General features: G+C 42.7%; 1 protein-coding gene across 3 annotated transcripts in view; it reads left to right on the top strand.

Annotated features, from left to right (window-relative positions):
* Window positions 1-19,762, top strand: part of MARCHF3 (membrane associated ring-CH-type finger 3) — a 154,503-nt gene that overhangs the window by 111,576 nt on the left and 23,165 nt on the right. For all 3 annotated transcript variants that reach the window (XM_063724239.1, XM_002815834.5, XM_054555886.2), the window contains exons 2-3: window positions 6,731-6,974; window positions 9,836-10,040. In XM_063724239.1, coding sequence (XP_063580309.1) covers window positions 6,787-6,974; window positions 9,836-10,040 — 393 coding nt within the window. In that variant the 5' untranslated portion in view covers window positions 6,731-6,786. The remainder of the gene's footprint in view (window positions 1-6,730; window positions 6,975-9,835; window positions 10,041-19,762) is intronic.

Genomic DNA, 19,762 nt, shown 5'->3' with positions numbered 1-19,762 from the left:
TTAAAATTCACTGGGCTGGCCAGTGTTTTACTCTGCAGACTCATCAAGCGCCTGATGGACATGTTTGTAAAGACTTGGATGGTCACTTTATTTGGAATGACAAATTCTGTGCTCCATATAATGAGGTTGGTGAAGCATCCAGAAAAGAAATGTATAATTTGGTAGTGCAGTCTGTAAGCACAGCCCTGCCACGGCTATTTAAGTTTAATGAAGCAACTACTTTGCCGCTACACATTCTTAGTGAATAGCCTCCTTGGCGTGTTTTTGAATACTTAAATGTTGCTGGTAATCATGTCACAGCAATCTCCTTGGAGAGCCTTTGTGTCCTGTTCTCAGAAGAAATATGCCGCTTTTCCATGTTAATGGTTTTGAAATTAGTCATTTGCTCTATTTTCATTGGAAAGGAAGGTCACTGTGTGATTTCCTACCTTCCCTCATTTTCTCTGAACATTCAGGATACTCTTAAGTCAGTTCATCAGCCATGCAGTGCACTGTCTGGTTATAACATGCCTGAAAAGCCAGAGGAATGTTCTATCAAAGAGCAGCATCCGTATTCTCAGAGACTGTTCTTAGAATTCAAAGTGTAAAAATCTAACTCAGAGAGGAAAGTTCCTGGACAGACCATTATTGCCATTTTTTTTCCCATTTCAGTCACTGACCGCGTTGTATTGTCCATTCATTGGTCTCATTAGAGAAGGCTGTGCTCCCCACGTATTAAGCCTCTCACAGAGGACATTTAAAAATCCTTTCTGAAGCAGATTCACTCATGTAAAACTAAGGTCAGACTTATGGATCCTGGACCAGCATTAATGACGCAGAACTCTGTGGGAGCAGAAAGACATCTAGCCATTCCCAGTTCTTCAGTGTCAGTCCCCAAACTTAGGGCCTCGGGTGGTTTCCCCTGAATGAGGAAGGGCATGATTGATTGTGGAAAAGTGCTAGGTCCTCATGGCTCTGCCACCCCAGTGAGGGTCTGGGGAATTCTCCAGACTATTTGGTGGCCTCCACATTTCCTTGGGAAATGTAAAGTAGGATTTGAGATGGCTGGACCCTGCACCACCAGAAACTTCCTAGGAATACCTAATAAGTACTCAAAAAAAAAAAAAAAATAGTGAATGGAGGATGGAAGGATGAATAAATGAATTTGCTTCTTTGATTTGCTTTGTCAACCAACTCTGGTTGTAGAGGTAACACAGGATCCTTCTAGGACATATTGAGACCTGAGGAGCCTACCTCTTCTTCTTCTTTTTAAAAATTGTATTTTATTGCAGTAAGAACACTTAACATGAGATGTACCCTCTTAACAAAGTTTTAAGTGTCCAATACGTTATTTCTGACTATAGGTATAGCAGATCTCTAGAGATTATTCATCTTGCTGGACTGAAACTTTATTCCTGTTACTAAACTCATTACTTTGGGGTATCATTTCTATAGTTTGTTATTACTTCTTGAAATCTCTGGAATTGGGTATGAAGGTTGAATATGGAGGTCCAGACTTGCTCCAGACTGCCTCCAAGTTAGGGCCTGCTTAGACCACTGTCCAGGCAGCTCACATGACCATGTCAGTGCCAGCCAGCACTCACATTCTCCTGCTCTCATTTTCACCTTTAAACCTTTTGAGTCATTTTCCTACCCAAACAGAGGTGCCAGTATAACAAATTTCTCCCACTTCTTGACCTCCATCTAAGAGACTAATGTTGACTTGGCACTGAAAATGTAGTTCTGATACAAGTAGGCCTGAAAAGGGCCTTGGGATTGGCCTGTGTTTTATCTTCTAGTGTATTTGTCACATGCTGGATTAGTTAAGATAATAACTGCTGCTCTGACAAATAGACCCATGTATCTCCAACATCGTAGCAGCTTTTCCTCATATATCTTTGTTTTTTTTTTTTTCAACTTTTATTTTAAGTTCGGGGGTACATGTGCAGGATGTACATGTTTGTTACATAGGTAAATGTGTGCCATGGTGGTTTGCTGCACAGATCATCCCATCACCTGTCATATATCTTTATTAAGCATTTTCATGGAAGAATGAAACCTATCTTCCAGATCTGAAGGCAGTGGGGCCAGGGAAAATGAGAAGTGGACATGCAAGGATAAGGCTCCCTCTGTTCTTCCTAGCCAAGAGAGATGGCATGGTCAATGTCAGAGTTCAAGTGTGATGCAAAAGGTACATCATGGTAGAGGTTGACCAGACATGAGGAAAGAGTTTTAAAAGACAGAAATGAGGATGGGCGCAGTGGCTCACGCCTGTAATCCCAGCACTTTGGGAGGCCGAGGTGGGCAGATCACGAGGTCACGAGATCGAGACCATCCTGGCTAACATGGCGAAACCCTGTCTCTACTAAAAATATAAAAAATCAGCCAGGCATGGTGGCATGTGCCTGTAGTCCCAGCTATTCGGGAGGCTGAGGCAGGAGAATGGCATGAACCCGGGGGGGCGGAGCTTGCAGTGAGCGGAGATCACGCCACTGCACTCCAGCCTGGACGACAGAGCGAGACTCTGACTCAAAAATAAATAATGAATAAATAAATAAATAAATAAATAAAAGACAGAAATGAGATGTAGCCCAGGCTAGAAAAAGAGCAGAAATGAAGGTTAACATAATAATAAAGTTCAAACTTCTCTGTACATGGCATATTCCTGCTTACAAAGTGAATTCATATGTATTATCTTGTTTTAGACCTCACAAACAACCAGGTGAGGTGGCTCAAGATGTATTAGTATCCTAATTTCAAATATTCAGGAAATCTCAGGAAAAGTCTGAGAGGCTGAGTGATTTACCTTGGTGAGTAGAAAGCCAGAGTGTAGGCTTTGGTGTTGTGCCTCCAACAACAGAGCTTTTTCCCTAACTCATGATTCTCCTGGAGGTTTGGGGGCTGCTGAGGCAGAGGGGCTGCAGAGGTGAGCAGAGCCTGCTTCCCTTCCCTTCCCCCACGACCTGTGGCCACATCCTCGTGATGCCAGCTATGTTCCCATGGAAATCACTTACCAGTGGCAACCTATTCAGAAACGCAGCAATGAATCGCTGCTGCCTGGTTAGGTGTCCTGCTTTTGTGAAACCTGTACCCTGTCCTTTTCAGGGGTCACAGTTTAACAGACAAGCCTTTTTATTTTAACAATTCCCTAATCAGGCTTTCATTTATTTGCCCACCCCCTCTGTTTTCACTGTCTCCCTCTCATCCACCTACTCCTGCTCCTCCCACTGTGTGCAGCTGAGTTTGACCAGTGCCGAATCATGTTTTATTCTCAGCCTGAGAAAGAAATTATGCAAGGTGTCAAGCCTGGCCAGCAAAGGACCCATCCCACCAGTGCCGTTTGATGTTTTAAGTTTACACATACACCGCTCCCTCCCAGAGAGAATTCTTGGGTAGACTGGGAAGTACTTTACCACAAGAGCAGTGCACTGGCATTGATAAGAAAGCAGTCAGATAGTGCTTGAAATTTTGCAGAAAGCTCAATAGAAGACCCATGCTCGACTGCAAACCAACAGCTCAGCTCTTTCTAGCATCCTCGGCAACAGCCTGCTGTTTTCCCAGGTGGCTTTGAACTAGACAAGAAAATGCAGTGGGCCATTTGTCACTGCCCCAGGTGCAACATATGCATGCCAATTGGTGCATGCAGCTTGTGAGGTCCGCTCCTCCCTGCCCCATGCCTGCATCTAGGCCTCTGGGCTTCCCTTTCACTGAGATCAGGGCAGAGTGTGCTTCCTTTCCTCCTCCGCCACCTGAGTAGGTGGTTAGATCCACTCTTCTGAGATTAGAACCAACTCAGCCATCCCCACCATGTTCAAGAGTGCTAATGCTTTGTGTAATCCCTCTTAGCCCATTAATTCAAGTCCACGGTCTTTCAGGGCTGTTGGGACTCATTGCTGGCATGCCAGTCTTAGAATCTTAAGGTTATTCTGATGTGTGGTATACGTAAGACATGCTGTTATGTTTTTCAGGGAATGCTGGACCGAACTATCATTTTAGTTAGGTCCTAAATTGAGCTAGGGCTTAGAGGATCTTGGATGCAGGGTTCTGCAGATATGGCACAAGAGAAAGAGCCACGGCTTGCTTGTAGGAGAAGGCAAGGTGTGGTTTCTTTTGTTCTTTTATGCTAAACTCAGTGCCCAGCACCCACTACGAATGGAATAAACTGGTCAGGTGGCAAATAATATCCCTTTTACCTGTGAAAGAAGAAATGAAATCATGCAGAAGTGAAATTACATATATAAAATGAATTTAAGGGAAGCTCTGCTTCTAGAATATTTTTAAGGACATTTTATTGCAGATTTAGGTCACACATTTAGAACTACTTCCTTTGATGAGGACTTAATCTAGGTTACAAGTGTGAGAACTTGGGGCTATTATATGCCTGGGTGACAGGCAATTCACTGAGGGTAGCCTAACTACTGGCAGTCCTGGGTCCCATTATTTACTCTGCGCACCCCCTCCTTACTGTCTTCCAGTTCCATCAAGTAGAGGGAGGGAGTGTTTGGCCCTCTGAGCTGGAGTTATGCAAAACCCGAAAACAGACTCTCAGAGTGCATCTAGACATAATGATTCCATGCGGCAAGAAGGTCACTGTGTCTGCTTTTCCTGCCAATACACCCCTGGCTCTTAATCTATGGCTGCCTTGTGAAGCAAAAGAGCTGTGCCAGGAAGTTACACTTTGTGACTGTGAAGCATTATGAGAATTTAAAATCATGTCAATGGAGTTTTGTAAGGGCAGGCCAGAGGAGAGTGGTTATGCACAGTTTTAGAAGAGGACGGTCTTTTAACATCTCTTTGTTTTTCGGTCTGAAAGCTACCATAACTCAGTTTTAAAAACAAAACAAAACAACTCTCTGGCCCCAGTCACAAATCAACTGCACCCTGCCAACCCTTTCAAAAAAATAAAAAGATATCTACCCAAAAAATTTACTGGGGTTATCCGAATGGTGGGATTATGAGTGAGTTTTATTGTCTTCTTTGTGCTCTTCCATAGTTTTTATAACATACCATACACTAATTGCTTTGTAATTTTTTAAAAAAGCAAAAAATCCTATTTAGAAAGCAAAACTATACCCTATACCAACTAACTGACTATGCTGAATGTTCAGTATTGCTGGTCATGAAAATGGCATGAGCGGGGCACCCTCTGCCTGTGCCCCCACGTCAGGTCTCAGACAAGGACTGGAGTCCACAGCCATCTCCCCACTGTGGGTTCAGAAGGGCTGCTGGGCAAGGGCAGACACAGACCCTGAGAGGACTCCAGGCAGCCGATGAGGGTGGAAAAGGGAGGCTGCTGGTACAAAGCCAGCCAGACACCTCAGCAGCAAGGAAGGGATGACGATCACAGTCAAGCCTGCTTGACATGTGCTTGTCGGGAGGGAAACTGTCAGTTTCATCAGGAAACACTGCATTCTTGCCCTGAGAACATCCAGTTGATGCACATTGTTCTGGAAGTTGGGAAGATCCTGTTTTCCAGAACCATGGGGATCAAGGAAAATGTAAGAAGTAGAGACAAATATCTGGGAGAAAACAACCCCTTGCGGAATTCCAGGAATCCTCTTGGGGTTTTGGGTTGTGCAAATGACAAGATATTTCATTTATTGAAGTCTGAGCCTTGACCGCCTAAATGGGTTATTGAGGTAAGCAGGCTAGCACTCCTAGCCATGAAACTGTGTCATCTCACCTTTGGACAGAATTCTTCCTTCAAGTTTCTGTAAAAACCTCTATTTCTTATGTGTCACATGCTGACCTATTATTGAATCCAGTGGAGTTCCTCACTCCAGTGGGTCTGAGTGCTTTGAACTTGAGGTCATGACCCAAGCCTGCACCACACAGATTGGGAGCAGAATTCCTCATGGTTTATATGATAAACCATGTGCCTAGGAGGTAAGGCCCTTATTCGTAATGGATTATGTTTAATTGGTGATAGAGATCTCATTCATTATTTTCTCACGTTCTCCTATGTGTTTCCCTATGATGATGCATATACATCTGCATTTTAGGTAGTACACAAACAAGACATCATGCTAACATATTTATTGTCACGTCGTTAGAAAATAAAAGCTCATTAAACTCATTTCATGAATAACTTGAAGACAAAGCTAAAATAGGTTCCATTTTTAAAGGAAGTTAATTTCAAGATGTATTGAGTAGAAAATTTTATTATGCAACAGATATGGCAAAAGTCAAAAGGTGGTACAGTCATTGGGTGATTCATGTTTGGCAAATATTGTCCTAGAACATACTTGGCCAAATTCATTTTTATTTTCCTTCCTTCTTTCTCTCTCTTTTTAATCTTAGTATCTCAGAATGAAGCTGCATGGAGAATAAATTGCTTACCAGAAAAAATAGTTCTGAATGTTTTTAATAATGATTTTAGTAACTTTTAGAGAGTGTCAACAAAGACTTATTGCTTCTCTGGCATAGAGCAGGGAACTGCTTATCTTCTCTTCAGATCTGGGCCTCAGAGTCATCGTTCTGTCCCCTCGTGGAAAGCAGGGCTGTTAAATGTTTATATACACCGACATGCTTGCTGTCTTGTTCATACCATATCTGCTGTTTCTTGTGGGCTCTGTGTGTGTGTGTGTATGTGTGTGCACTTGTATTAAATAGTAACAAGATAATGTGCCACATCTAGGCTACCCCTGTTATTTGTATTAAATAATGACATGATGATGATGTTGGTGGCCCATAATTCTCCATTTTCTATTAACCACCCTGCCCAAGTAAACTGTTTTCTGATCTCTCTTAGATGGAAATCCTGTATGAATGTGGAAGCCATTAGCAGAGTAATTGCTGTCTGTTACCATGACAACCAGCCGCTGCAGTCACCTGCCCGAAGTCCTGCCAGACTGCACCAGCTCAGCTGCGCCCGTGGTGAAGACGGTGGAGGATTGTGGCAGCCTAGTGAATGGGCAGCCACAGTATGTCATGCAAGTTTCAGCCAAGGATGGGCAACTGCTGTCAACAGTAGTGCGGACTCTTGCCACCCAGAGGTAGTACCACAATTAAAATAAATGAATCTGTAATTGATCCAGAGAACTCTTTGTCAGATGGAAAATGCTAATGGGAATGTAATTAGTGCTCAGGTCTTTGTGTCAGGTGAGAGGAGGTGCTGGAAAAAAAAAAAAAAAAAAGACTACACGAGTTCTGTTATTGCCGTTTCTATAGCAATAGGATATAAAGCTAAAATTCACCTTATCAAGATTTCCCCTCAAAGTCATACTTACAAAGAGCCAGGAGGGGAAGGAACCCACAAGATACGGGGTTGTTATTTTGACATTGTTATGCTCTCTTGTTGTCTCCAGTAGGTAACAAAGGTAGTCCTATTGGAACAGGATTAAGAAGGTATCTGATTTCAGGCGACTGAGTCAAAGTGATTAGATTTGTGGGCAAAACTTTTGAAGTGACATTCTTGGTGTGCATGTGGACTGGCATTGCCTGATGGAAGTGCTGTCCGGGGCTACTTTCTGGGTGGGTCTCTTCATATCACTTGGAGGTCTCTTCTGCTGTCCCCTCCTTCAGCCTCAATGGTCCCCCATCCCTGACCCTTCACGCACACTCTACCCTATGAAGTGCTATTGTGAAAACCTCCTGAGCCTTCCCAAGTGATGAACTAAAGCCCGAGTGCAGGCTCTGAGCAGCTTGGAGACCACTTATCCTGTCCAGCACTTTGTCTCCTCTTGTGCTCTTGTTGGATAGGGAGCTATGGGCTGCCAGGCTAATAGGAACTCCTTGGCTTCTCCAGCTTTTTCTCAGAATGGGTAACTGGGACTTCTAACCTATGCATTTAAAAGGTGGATCAACATTGGATTTGCCCCCTAGTGTCAGTGCTGACACTTCTGACCTCTAACATGGGACCAGTCATTCACACCTTATTCTCTTACCTCTGTCTGAGTGATCAGTCAACCCCTATGGTGCAGTGGCATCCCACCCTGGGCATGGTGGCCCTCAGACACTGAATCACACTCCCATGCATGTTGTAAACATTGCTCATATGCCCTCCATTTAAAATCTGTGCTGCTAGTGCAAAGGAAAAAATAGAAAAACCTTTAATATGTAATTTCTGACTCTTGGAAAACTTTTAACAATTGGTTAGGACTCAGAACAGGATGAGGCAGTGACTATCTTTGGTCCTCTGCGAACTGAGACTGGGTGACTGATGTGCCCCACTCACCCTTGCAGGCATCAAACAGCTCACTTGACCAGGAAGAGCATGCTATGGTTGATGTGGTTGAGACCTGTGAGCCTCCGTGTGTGTGTGTGTGTGTGTGTGTATGTGTGTGTGTGTGTGTGTGTCTGTCTGTCAGGTATTTTTACCTGCTCTCCCACCATGCAGTACTGTAAACCAGGTTTCAGAGTTTTACAGGCTCAGCGTAAATGAAGCAGGCCCAGAATCATGAGTTTAAAAAAAACCTGTTAACTTTCTTTTCCCACTCGTGGGCACGAGTAGGCCTTTCAGGCTAGTGGGAGGGAGATCCTTTCCTTTTTTGATCTCCTTTTGGCCTTCACTCATTCCCAGGATCATTCTCAGAAAGGCCTTTGGGAAACAGCAGTCTTCCATGGCTATTTCCATTTGGACCAAAGATAGTGTTCAGGAGGATGAATGGGCATGTGCCTGGGTCACTGTCATCTTTGGGAGGCATACAGAGAGGCAAGGGAGGGCAGGTAAAGAGGCCGGTCCTAGGATTGTCACATATCATGAGGACACATTTTAAAATCTGTTGCCCAATGAAGAACAGCACAAGTAACATAAGACATCCATCAGAGAGGCATGGTCCTCTCCCAGGGCAGGGTACCTCCCAAGCAATGAGGCCATCCTCGTTTGATCTTTCCATTGGCCACTGACTTACATGATGAGGGCCAAGTTATTGGATTTTCTCTGGCCTGAGATTTTCCTTGAGAGACAGTAGCTAGCATTAACTAGGCATTTGCTGTGTGCTGGTCCCTATTCTAAGCTTCTAATCTGGGCTATCTTTTCACATGCTCACTGTCACCATATGAGGAAGGCACCATTTTTGTGCCCATTTTAGAGATAAGGAGACTAAAGTATGAGGAGATGAAGTTACTTGCCCAAAGTTATCCAGGTAATAGACAGCAGAGTTAAGGTTTGAGCCCAGCCAGCCAGATTCTGGAGCCTGCACCATGAACCACTAACTACACTAAGCTGCCTTTATGAAATGTGTAGGAGTGGTTTTTCCAAATTAAAGGCAGAACTCTAGACTGAGGCTACCTCAGTGGGACATACTCATTACTCGCTTTCAGTTTGGTATCTTTGGCATCCCATAGAGCATCCTGTGAAAGCTCAAAGGACAATCCACCACTCAGCTTTGTGCTGTGGCTCAGACTGCAGTTCCGTGTAGTGGCTGCAGGGTTGGTTGCTGGCTAACTTCCCTCCTCTCATTCTCCCACCCTATTGAAAAGAGAAATGAAAAGAACCTCTGGATATACAAACATGTCCTAGTTTGGTCCAAAAGATTCAATTTGTCATTTCAAACAATTTCTCTTCTTAATGATGAAGGATGGTTCTGATTTTTGGATTAGTAGTTGACCTGAACTACATCTATATTCAAGGCAAAAATATCCACTGCTTGTTTTCACTCACTTTTGATCCTGGGCCACACCCAGCTACTTTGATATTGGCAATCCCCTATTTCTTTATGTTATCACTAGTAGGTGACCCAAGTGCTCTAGAGTGCCCAGAATCATTTGCCCCATTGCCAAGGTCAAGTGTAGATCTAAGAGGTCTTAAAGCAGCTGCCTCTGGGGAGGGCCCAAAGGATAAGAGCTAGAGGGCCATCCCCTTGGTGGAGGTTTCCAGCCCAGTGACCAGCAGGTGCCCCTCCTTCTCTTGCAGCCCCTTCAATGACCGGCCGATGTGCAGGATCTGCCACGAGGGCAGCAGCCAAGAGGACTTGCTCTCTCCATGTGAATGTACAGGGACCTTGGGGACAATTCATCGGAGCTGCCTGGAGCACTGGCTGTCATCCTCAAACACCAGCTACTGTGAACTCTGCCACTTCAGGTTTGCAGTCGAGCGCAAACCCAGGCCGTTAGTGGAGGTCAGTAAGTGGGGCACGTCCTGAAAACTTAGCTCTAATGAGCAAATGATGTCTGTTTTTATGCCTGGATCACAAGCCCTGTACAGCTTTACTGAAGCATGGTAATAGCTATGTGAGTGTGTGTGTGTGTGTGTGTATGTGTGTCTGAGAAAGAGAGATGTAGACAGACAGACACAGAGAAGGGAGAGCTTGCTAGCTCACTTGGGATCCAGCAGTAGAAGGAAAGCAGAATAAATCAGTATAAGGAGAAAGGGCCAGTTTAGAGACTTGATCTCCATTTTTCAATCCCTGTGAAATGGAACCAACAGATCAAACATCTTTCTCCTTGCACACCATCTGCCCAACTTGAAGCAGCAGATAAATGGGCATTTGGGTTGCATATCCTGAGAAGTCTTCATGAAAAAGTATTGCTCCATAGTTTAATGGATATAGATCCAGATGTCCTGGGTTCTGTGACCTCGGGTTTGTTACTTTACCTTTTGGAATTACTATAAGGATTAAAGAAATTAATATTATAAAACACTTAAAAGAATACAGGGCACGTATGCAACGGTTTGAATAAAAATATCTCACTTGGGAAATTACACACAAACTTTTTTCAGCCAATAACCTAATATTATTGAACCTTGGCTGGGCGCGGTGGCTCATGTCTGTAATCCCAGCACTTTGGGAGGCTGAAGCGGACAGATCACAAGGTCAGGAGATCAAGACCATCCTGGCTAACACGGTGAAACCCCGTCTCTACTAAAAATACAAAAAATTAGCCAGGCATGGTGGCGGGTGCCTGTAGTCCCAGCTACTCAGGAGGCTGAGGCAGGAGAATGGCGTGAACCTGGGTGGCGGAGCTTGCAGTGAGCCCAGATCGCACCACTGCACTCCAGCCTGGGTGACAGAGCAAGACTCCGTCTCAAAAAAAAAAAAAAAAAAAAGTTGGATATTGGCAACAGTAAATAGTTTAATATATTATGAGCGAGAGCTTGCTGAAGGGAGCCAAGACATTGTATCTATGATTCAGACCTGCTCCTAACCTCCTTATTTCAGCAGCTAACTCAGTGAAGCCCTGGAATGAAAACTAGTGCTGGAAATCAAGAAGCACTTCTTGTAGACTATTTAATAAGTGTGTTAGCACCCAGGCTTAAGATGCTAGAGAGCTTTGTAGCTCTGTGTATACATTCTCTTGGGTTTGACCTTGAAAATTAAATCAAGACCTATAACCAGGGCCTGTTTTAGCTGTTATGACTTACTTGCCAAATGGCGCAAAACTTATTTGACTTGCCCCAATACACTCCATGCTTTGCTTAAGAGTCGGGATCTAGTGACCTCTTAATTTAGCCATCTTGCCACTTGACATCCACTTTCAGAAATTCATATTCAGAAAGGGCCTGTGGGGAATTTGGTCTTGTGCCAGATTCATTGGGATTTAACATTTTAGAACTTAACTGCAGAGGGGGAAATATAATTAAATAATAAACAAAGGCGTTGAAGATTTCTCAAGCCTAATGGCAAAGTGAAAAGAAGCTTATTTCTCCTTTCCAGAAACTTTGTGGAACCTCCCTAATTTGATATTGCAGCCTCTCCAGGGAAGCTGGCTTCCCACAGTGAGGAAGCCCTGCTTTGAAATAGACTCCATCCAGCGATCTTTTTAACTAGTGTTTCCCCAGTAAAAATCCCAGTGTATGTGCACGTAATATATAACAAAGGAGGGTGTGTGTGCATCTGTGTGTGCACACATGCATGTACATACCCTAATTTTTCTCAGATGAAATCCATGTGGCAAATCACCCAGTGATCTCTCTCAGTCTCAGAGAGGGTAACAGGTACCCACACACACAGGGGTCTTCAGAGTTGCTGATGTCAGGTCACAGACTCATTCCTGGATCTTAGGCAACTGTCATTAAACAAGGAAACAAGGCAAATGACCTTGAGAATGTGTGAGGTGCTCTACAAGATTTAGGGCCTCGCCTACAAAAACTTCACCCAAACGGTCACCAGTGATGAAATTTTCATTGCACAAATGGAATGTGACAATTTTCAGGTTAATGATGATTGAACAAGTTGAAAGTGAAAGGCAAACCTTCCCAAGCTGGGGGAGGCTGGCCGTTTGATCATCCCATGGCGAAATGAACTTGCTGTTTGACCACAAGCAATAAAAAGAAGTTGTCTTTGGTTTCTCAGCTGGAGGACAAATGAGAACCAGGTGCGGGCAGAGTTTTAAACAAATGACGTTACTAATTGACTTCTCCCCTCTTATCAGAGGGCAGTTTATTCCTAGTGAGCGTCTCTTAGTACTTTCACCTCAAGATAAACATGCATCTTTTTTTTAAGCAAATCAGCAAAACCTGCCTATTTGGGTTAAGGATTAGGAGTAGTGTTACTTTATTTCTCAGTTTTACTCTTTTAATTGCTTAATCATTACTTTGTTTACCAGTTGGATCTGCCTTCTCATTAAAGCAAGGAAATTCCATAACATTTAATTTCAAAATCGATGTGACAATAACAGCTCTTGTTGCTCGAGGAAGCAGTTTAAAAAGTCATTTATAAATTTTGTTTGTCAGCATCTAAACGCTAACATTGGTTGGAATTACTTTTAATACCTCAGACTTCCAGTTGTCAATAAACCCTCTCAGTCCCTCATTCTGCATAACTGTTCATCCCCCTTCATGCCACCATTCCTAAAACACTTCTTCACTTCCTTTTCTTATCTCTGCAGCCCACAGTTGGATGTTCATTTTTAACTGGGCAGGAACCCAGGGCTGTTGTATATACACTGGCTGCTATGTGAAGTCTTTTTTTCTGCCCATAAGGGTGAGTTTCTACTCATAATGGCAAATCAATGGGCTGATTTTCATTAGAACCTCCAAACTGGGCATGCCCTCCTCAGTTAGCCACTGGCCATCTGTGTGGGTTGGTTCAACTTCTCTGAGCTTCCCTGTGGAAGAGGGTGAGCAAAGAGCTCTCCAGGACATCTTTTGATCTCTATACAGCTAAAAGTTATTGTTCAAAAAATGTATATTCCACACTTAAAATGGATATACTATATGGCGTATAATTAGACCTCAGTAAGTTGATTGTATGTGTCTACTTACCTCTCTACCTACTTTACCTACCTTACCTACCTACCTACATGGCCAGTCTAAATCTTTTAGTCTCTTTTACCCTAAATATTGATAAATCCTTTTATGGTTAGTAGATATCTATTTACTACATTCTACTGGATCATTATTCATATTTTCTTGGTGCAAGGTGAGCCAGTATAACAAGAGCTAGTTTCAACCCAAGAGCACTACATTGCAGTCATCTATGTTAGTCAGATGTGGATGAATTTCTGATAAAGTCTGACTAATGCAAATCTCATAAGGTCTGTGTCCAATCACACAAAGCCTGAAAGAAAAGCATTCAAAATGTAGATTATCGGGGGAACCTGCCCCCGATAGTCACATAGGTTCTTTTCTATTTTCCCTAAGTGTCGGCCGGTCTGAGAAATAAAGGGACAGAGTACAAAAGAGAGAAATTTTAAAGCTGGGTGTCCGGGGGAGACATCACATGTCGGCAGGTTCTGTGATGCCCCCTGAGCCGTAAAACCAGCAAGTTTTTATTAGTGATTTTCAAAAGGGGAGGGAGTCTACAAAAAGGGTGTGGGTCACAGAGATCTCATGCTTCACAAGGTAATAGAATATCACAAGGCAAATGGAGGCAGGGCGAGATCACAGGACCACAGGACGGGGGCAAAATTAAAATTGCTAATGAAGTTTCGGGCATGCATTGTCATTGATAACATCTTATCAGGAGACAGAGTTTGAGATTAGACAACTGGTCTGACCAAAATTTATTAGGCGGGAATTTCCTCGTCCTAATAAGCCTGGGAGCACTATGGGAGACTGGGGCTTATTTCATCCCTACAGCTTCGACCATAAAAGACGGCCGCCCCCGAAGCAGCCATTTTAGAGGCCTACCCTCAGGGACACATTCTATTTCTCAGGGATGTTCCTTGCTGAGAAAAAGAATTCAGCGATATTTCTCCCATTTGCTTTTGAAAGAAGAGAAATATGGCTCTGTTCCGCCCAGCTCACCGGCAGTAAGAGTTTAAGGTTATCTTTCTTGTTCCCTGAACATTGCTGTTATCCTGTTCTTTTTTCAAGGTGCCCAGATATCATATTGTTCAAACACACATGCTCTACAAACAATGTGTACAGTTAATGCAATCATCACAGAGTCCTGAGGCGACATACATCCTCCTCAGCTTATGAAGATGATGGGATTAAGAGATTAAAGACAGGCATAGGAAATCACAAGGGTATTGATTGGGGAAGTGATAAGTCTCCATGAAGTCTTCACAATTTATGTTCAGAGATTGCCGTAAAGACAGGTGTAAGAAATTATAAAAGTATTAATTTGGGGAACAAATAAATGTCCATGAAATCTTCACAATCCACGTTCTTCTGCCATGGCTTCAGCCGGTCCCTCCGTTCAGGGTCCCTGACTTCTCACAATAGTAGATAGCAAAAAGATACCAAAAAGGAGGAGCAGATGTAACACACATAAAAATACCATTACTTGTTCCCCTAAAATTTGTGCCTTGACTCCAGCCTTTTGCCATTAATGCATTTCTGTTTGACCAGTTTTCCAAGGAAGCCCATCTTACGACAAGCAAATAGCATGCTTATAACGTCAGTTTCTAGTGATGGAATATTTGCCACTAGGCTTTGAGACTCTCCTAAGACATGTATTCGTAACATCCACCCTTGCCCGGAAAACTCATGAAGTTATAGATCAGCTCAACAATGTTGTGATTTAAATGAAACAGCCAGGAAATAGTGGGAATCTGGAGGAAAGGCCTTCTAGGATCTGATTTTCCTCTGATCAGGGAGACACAGTGATTTTTCACAGTGGAAGTGATTAAGTTTCCGTATTCCTATTTCCTCTACACACAACCAGCTGATTGATAAGAATTGTATGAACAATTTAAAAGCTGTTCCCTGTGAGTCAGAGGTTTAGCTAAATTGAAACTGAGCATGTTTTCACACATAGCAGTTACCCAGAATAATAGGATATAAAGCTAGGGAGATGAGGATTAAGGATTTTTTTTCAAACTTTTTTATTTATTAATCTTTTTTATGAAGTTGCTGGAGGACAATTGTTTTAAAGTATGCCCAGGATTCAGTGTAATCTCCAGGTATACCATAGGGAGCAGAGTTGAACTGCTATGAAGAAACAACTTTGTACCTTGGCACTTGCTATTTAATAGATTCAAGAATTCACTTAGCTGCTAATATATACAGATAGATTATATAGAGATTATATATATATACGCATACATATGTATACACACATGAGACTTAGGTGGAGACATTGCTGGACTGTTATTATAATGGATTTGGTTTGGTTTTGATTTTTAATATTCATTGAAGTAAAACTACCGAGTTTTGGTTTCAGAGCATTCACTTTGATCAGCAATATAAAGTGATTCAAGAAGATTTATAGGCATGAGGACCACCACTCCATTCTTTATATGAAGGCAGACAAGCCTCTTTGTTCATTCTAACCCATGAACGCAGCCTAGTGAGTAAGATAGTTGGACCAGTATCATAGCATGTCATAAGTGCATTGTATTGGATCAATACTTTTATTGAGGAATTTGAATGCCTTTGGGTGGGACATGCTCTCTCCAGTTCCCCAGGCCTTGCCTTTTGCTTGTACACACCTAGCCCTCCACCATCTTGCATTCCTTCCTGCATTTACAGTTGAGGTTCCAGGACTGAGTGACTTCTCTCAACTTTAAAAGAGTTCTCTAATACCCTGTGCATTTCTTTCTACCAACACCTCATCTTCCTTTCAGGGTATTATAGACCGAACCTAATGATCTCCTTCCTATTGTGCCCACATTATAAGTGAGCTGAAATGATTGATTCAAAATCACAAGGGAAATGAACCTCTAAAAGACAGTGTACCAGCATGGACAGTGGTGAGAATACAATTATAACATCTTGCGCCTGAGTATGCTGTAGTGTCAGCCAAGCACTTTCTTGACCTCTGACAAGGTCACTGAGCAGACCATCCCTTGGGCCACCTGCCTCCACGTGGACTCATGGAACCATACTTTGTGCCAGCAGTGGAGATGACATTGTTTGATGACCACACCCCAACAATCCTTGATCCTGCAGTCGTCCAGTCTTGAATTTGTCTCTTGTTTTGGTGGCTAATTTGGCAGTTGCTTTGTTACTTAAAGCTTAAATACAAAGAAGCTGTTTGAAGGTATCCATTAAATTCACAGCTTGCTTCATTAAAAATCACTTCATTAAAAAAGCAAACCAACCGAAGTGTTCACATGGCCATGCCAGATGGAAGTGAGCTAACTGCTCAGTGTCTGTGTTTTTAGCCCATCCACTGCTGGTAAAGGATTAATTTGGAGGGAAAATCCAGTTCTGTGTATAAAAAGAATTACATGACCAGATTCTGTTATTTTCAATTGTTCTGATCCTTGCTGTGAACTTGGGTTGGATACAAATGAGAACCCACATTCTCAAGAGGACCTCTGTCCACCTTGATAGCAGCCCTCATCATCTTTCCAAGGCCTTCTATGAGCAGAAACACAAAGAGGCAAAACACCAAGAATTGCTTCATATAACATGTTCATTTTAATCTATGTTTTTAAAAATACAGAAGAGGACAAAGAATAATATAACAAACAGGTGTGTATTCACTACGCAGAATTAACAAACGCCTTCAAAGGAATAGCCTGTTGGGGCAAGGGAGAAAACCGTGGTCTTCACTGATTCATCCGTAGGTGTTCTCAAATAGGGAGGAAATCCAGCCAGGTTTTCCTTAAGCACATCTGGACCAAGAATAAGAGGAAGTTAACAGAAGAGACAGATCATCTTGAAAGATTCCGGACCCTTTCAGCTAACTCCAAATGTACAAACAATTAGTACAGCAAATGTTGACAGCTATGGAGTTCACTTCTTTTAAAGGCAGACAATTAGAAGTTATTCCATGGGTGTTGGGGTGGTGGAAGTGAGGGTGTCGTGGGCTGCTGGCAGAAAAGCTTTGTAAAGGGGATTCTGAGAGAGGAGAAGTGAAATGTCACTGAATAGCTACAGCTGGTAATCACCTTTATCCTAAGTCCTGCTGAAATAACAAGGCACAATTAACTCTCAGGAATTGCCCTGTGTTGGGTACAAGGCACCTGGTTGAGCTGAAGGGAGACATAAATTGCAGAAGCCCTGGTGCAGATTTCAGAAGCAGAGTTATAAAATATGCGTAATGCTCCCTGCTGGGGGCTCCTGCCAGTCCTCCACAAGCATCTTCAGTTTTAAGTGTCAACAACTGACTTTTAACTCCAAAGAAAGAATACATAGTTTTAAATGACTAATGTGTGAAATATTGTGAACAATACGTGATTATAGCTAATCCCTCACACTGCCTAACAATCAGTTGTAAACGAGTGAGCAGAGAGAAGTATCTTCAGTTAGGCACAGGGAGATCAGTGGTTGTTTATTCACTGAATGAGACCTGCTATGCCTGTTTGTGCAAAGAATTTTACTTTCCAGAATAGGCACAGATCTTGATTCCAGTCCAGTGGCATTAATTAATGTGAGTCCATCTATGTTTATCAAGATGTTCACACCCCAGAGTTTTTTTCTTCTTAAATTTTGTTTACCCATTTCTGAGGCAAAGGAAAAATATTACATGCAATATTCTTTGCAATCTAGTTTTACAGAGTTAAGGGGTTAGATTTGCGCTGTGATGGATATGTGTGAAGAAAGTTATGTTGTGCTTGTATACACTTTATATAATCATCTTATTTCAATGTCTCAGGTATCCTCATAGCAGATATTATCGTATTCTGTAGATAAGGAAGCTGCAACTCAGACCTAAGTCACTCTTCATTGATCTTAAATACTTTCAGCCTCAGGGCTAGTAAGTGGAGAAGGCAAAAGAATAATGCAGGTGGTCTAGGCACGGTAGCTCACGCCTGTTATCCCAGCACTTTGGAAGGCTGAGGTGGGTGGATCACCTAAGATCAGAAGTTCGAGACCAGCCTGACCAACATGGTGAAACCCTGTCTTTACTGAAAACACAAAAATTAGCTGGGCGTGGTGGCAGGCTCCTGTAATCCCAGCTATTTGAGAGGCTAAGGCAGGAGAATCACTTGAACACGGGAGGCAGAGGTTGCAGTGAGCCGAGATCACGCCACTGCAGTCCAGCCTGGGCAACAGAGTGAGACTCCATCTCAAAAAAAAAAAAAAAAAAAAAAAATTAAAGAAGAATCCAGGTCTATCTCCAAAGCCCACGTTCTTTCCACCACACCTGGTGTCCCAGTCCATTCTGGCTACTATAATGAAATACTGTAAACTGAGTGGCTTATAAACAACAGAAATGTATTTCTCACAGTCCTGGAGGCTGGGAAGTCCAAGGTCAGGGTGCCGACATAGTTGGGTTCTAGTGAGAGTCCTCTTCCTGGTTGCAGACTGCCAACTTCTGACTATGTCCTCACATGGTAGACGGGAAGAGCTAGTTCTCTGGAGTCTCTTTTGTAAGGGCACAAATCTCAGTCATGGGTGCTCCATCCTCCTGACCTAATCACCTCCCAAAGACCCCACTTCCTAATACCATCACCTTGAGGGTTAGGATTTCAACATATGAATTTTGGGGGACACAAACATTCAGACCATTGCACCTGGCTTCCTTCCTGGCTCTAAAGTACTTTCTTTCATTTGCTCATTGGTATGAACCTATGCACACATGGAGCTGAGAGTTTCTTTGTCAATACCCAGCCTTTCCAAACTAGATGTGCTTCAGAAGGGGGAAGATGGAAAAAAAATTATGAGTAAAGCCCTTGTTTCCTCTTGACACCAGATTTGTCTATTAAATCAGAGAGTTAGCAAGGAGGGAAGGATGAAAAGGTGGAGCACAGAGGATTTTTAGGGCAGTGAAACTAGTCTGCACTATAATGGTGGATTCATGTGATTATATCAAAACCCATAGAACGTTCAACACAAGAGTTAACTCTAATGTAAGGTATGAGCTTTGGTGACGATGTGTCAAGGTAGGTTCATCACTAGTGACACATGTACCACTGTGGTGTGGGCTGTTGACAGTAGAGGGGACTGTAGGGGACATGGGGAGACAGGGATATATGAGAACCCTCTGTGCTTTCCATTCAATTTTGCTGTGAACCAAAAACTGCTCTAAAAAGTAAAGTCTGTTTTAAAAAACACCCTGAGCTGTGCCAGATCAAGTGCTGGAAGAGTAGAGTGGCACTTCTTTCCTGTGTCTCTTTGTATTCTAGTTGGAAAGCAAAGCTTTTGGCTACAGCACCCTATCAGAAGCCAGAAAAATCATTCTTCATTTCCAAGTGACTTTACATAGCCTTTCTTTTTTTCTTCTCATTTAGTTACTCTTCCTCTGCATTTGAGTCTTCATTTTACTGAGTCATTATGTTACCAATTCCTTAGGAGGAATCTTTTAACCCAAAATTGTCAGAAACCTTTCCCTCTTTTCACGAATGGTTGTGAAGGTTAATCAGTCCTCATGTGGCTGTACACACTTGTGAGACAAATTTCTTTAAAACTACCATCAAGATAATTCAGATTGGTAAACCTTATTTTGCAACCCATAAAGGAAAACACTGATTTTTCTCTTCAATTATTTGTGGCTTTCCCTCAGTTCTTTGCCTCACTTTTTTTGACAGGTGCAGCAGATTTGGGGGAAGATAAGAAAAC

Source organism: Pongo abelii, chromosome 4 (genome assembly GCF_028885655.2).
Source record: "Pongo abelii isolate AG06213 chromosome 4, NHGRI_mPonAbe1-v2.0_pri, whole genome shotgun sequence".
NCBI lineage: Eukaryota > Metazoa > Chordata > Mammalia > Primates > Hominidae > Pongo > Pongo abelii.
Note: the sequence above shows the minus strand (reverse complement) of the source record. Positions and strands in the feature narration are given on the sequence as shown.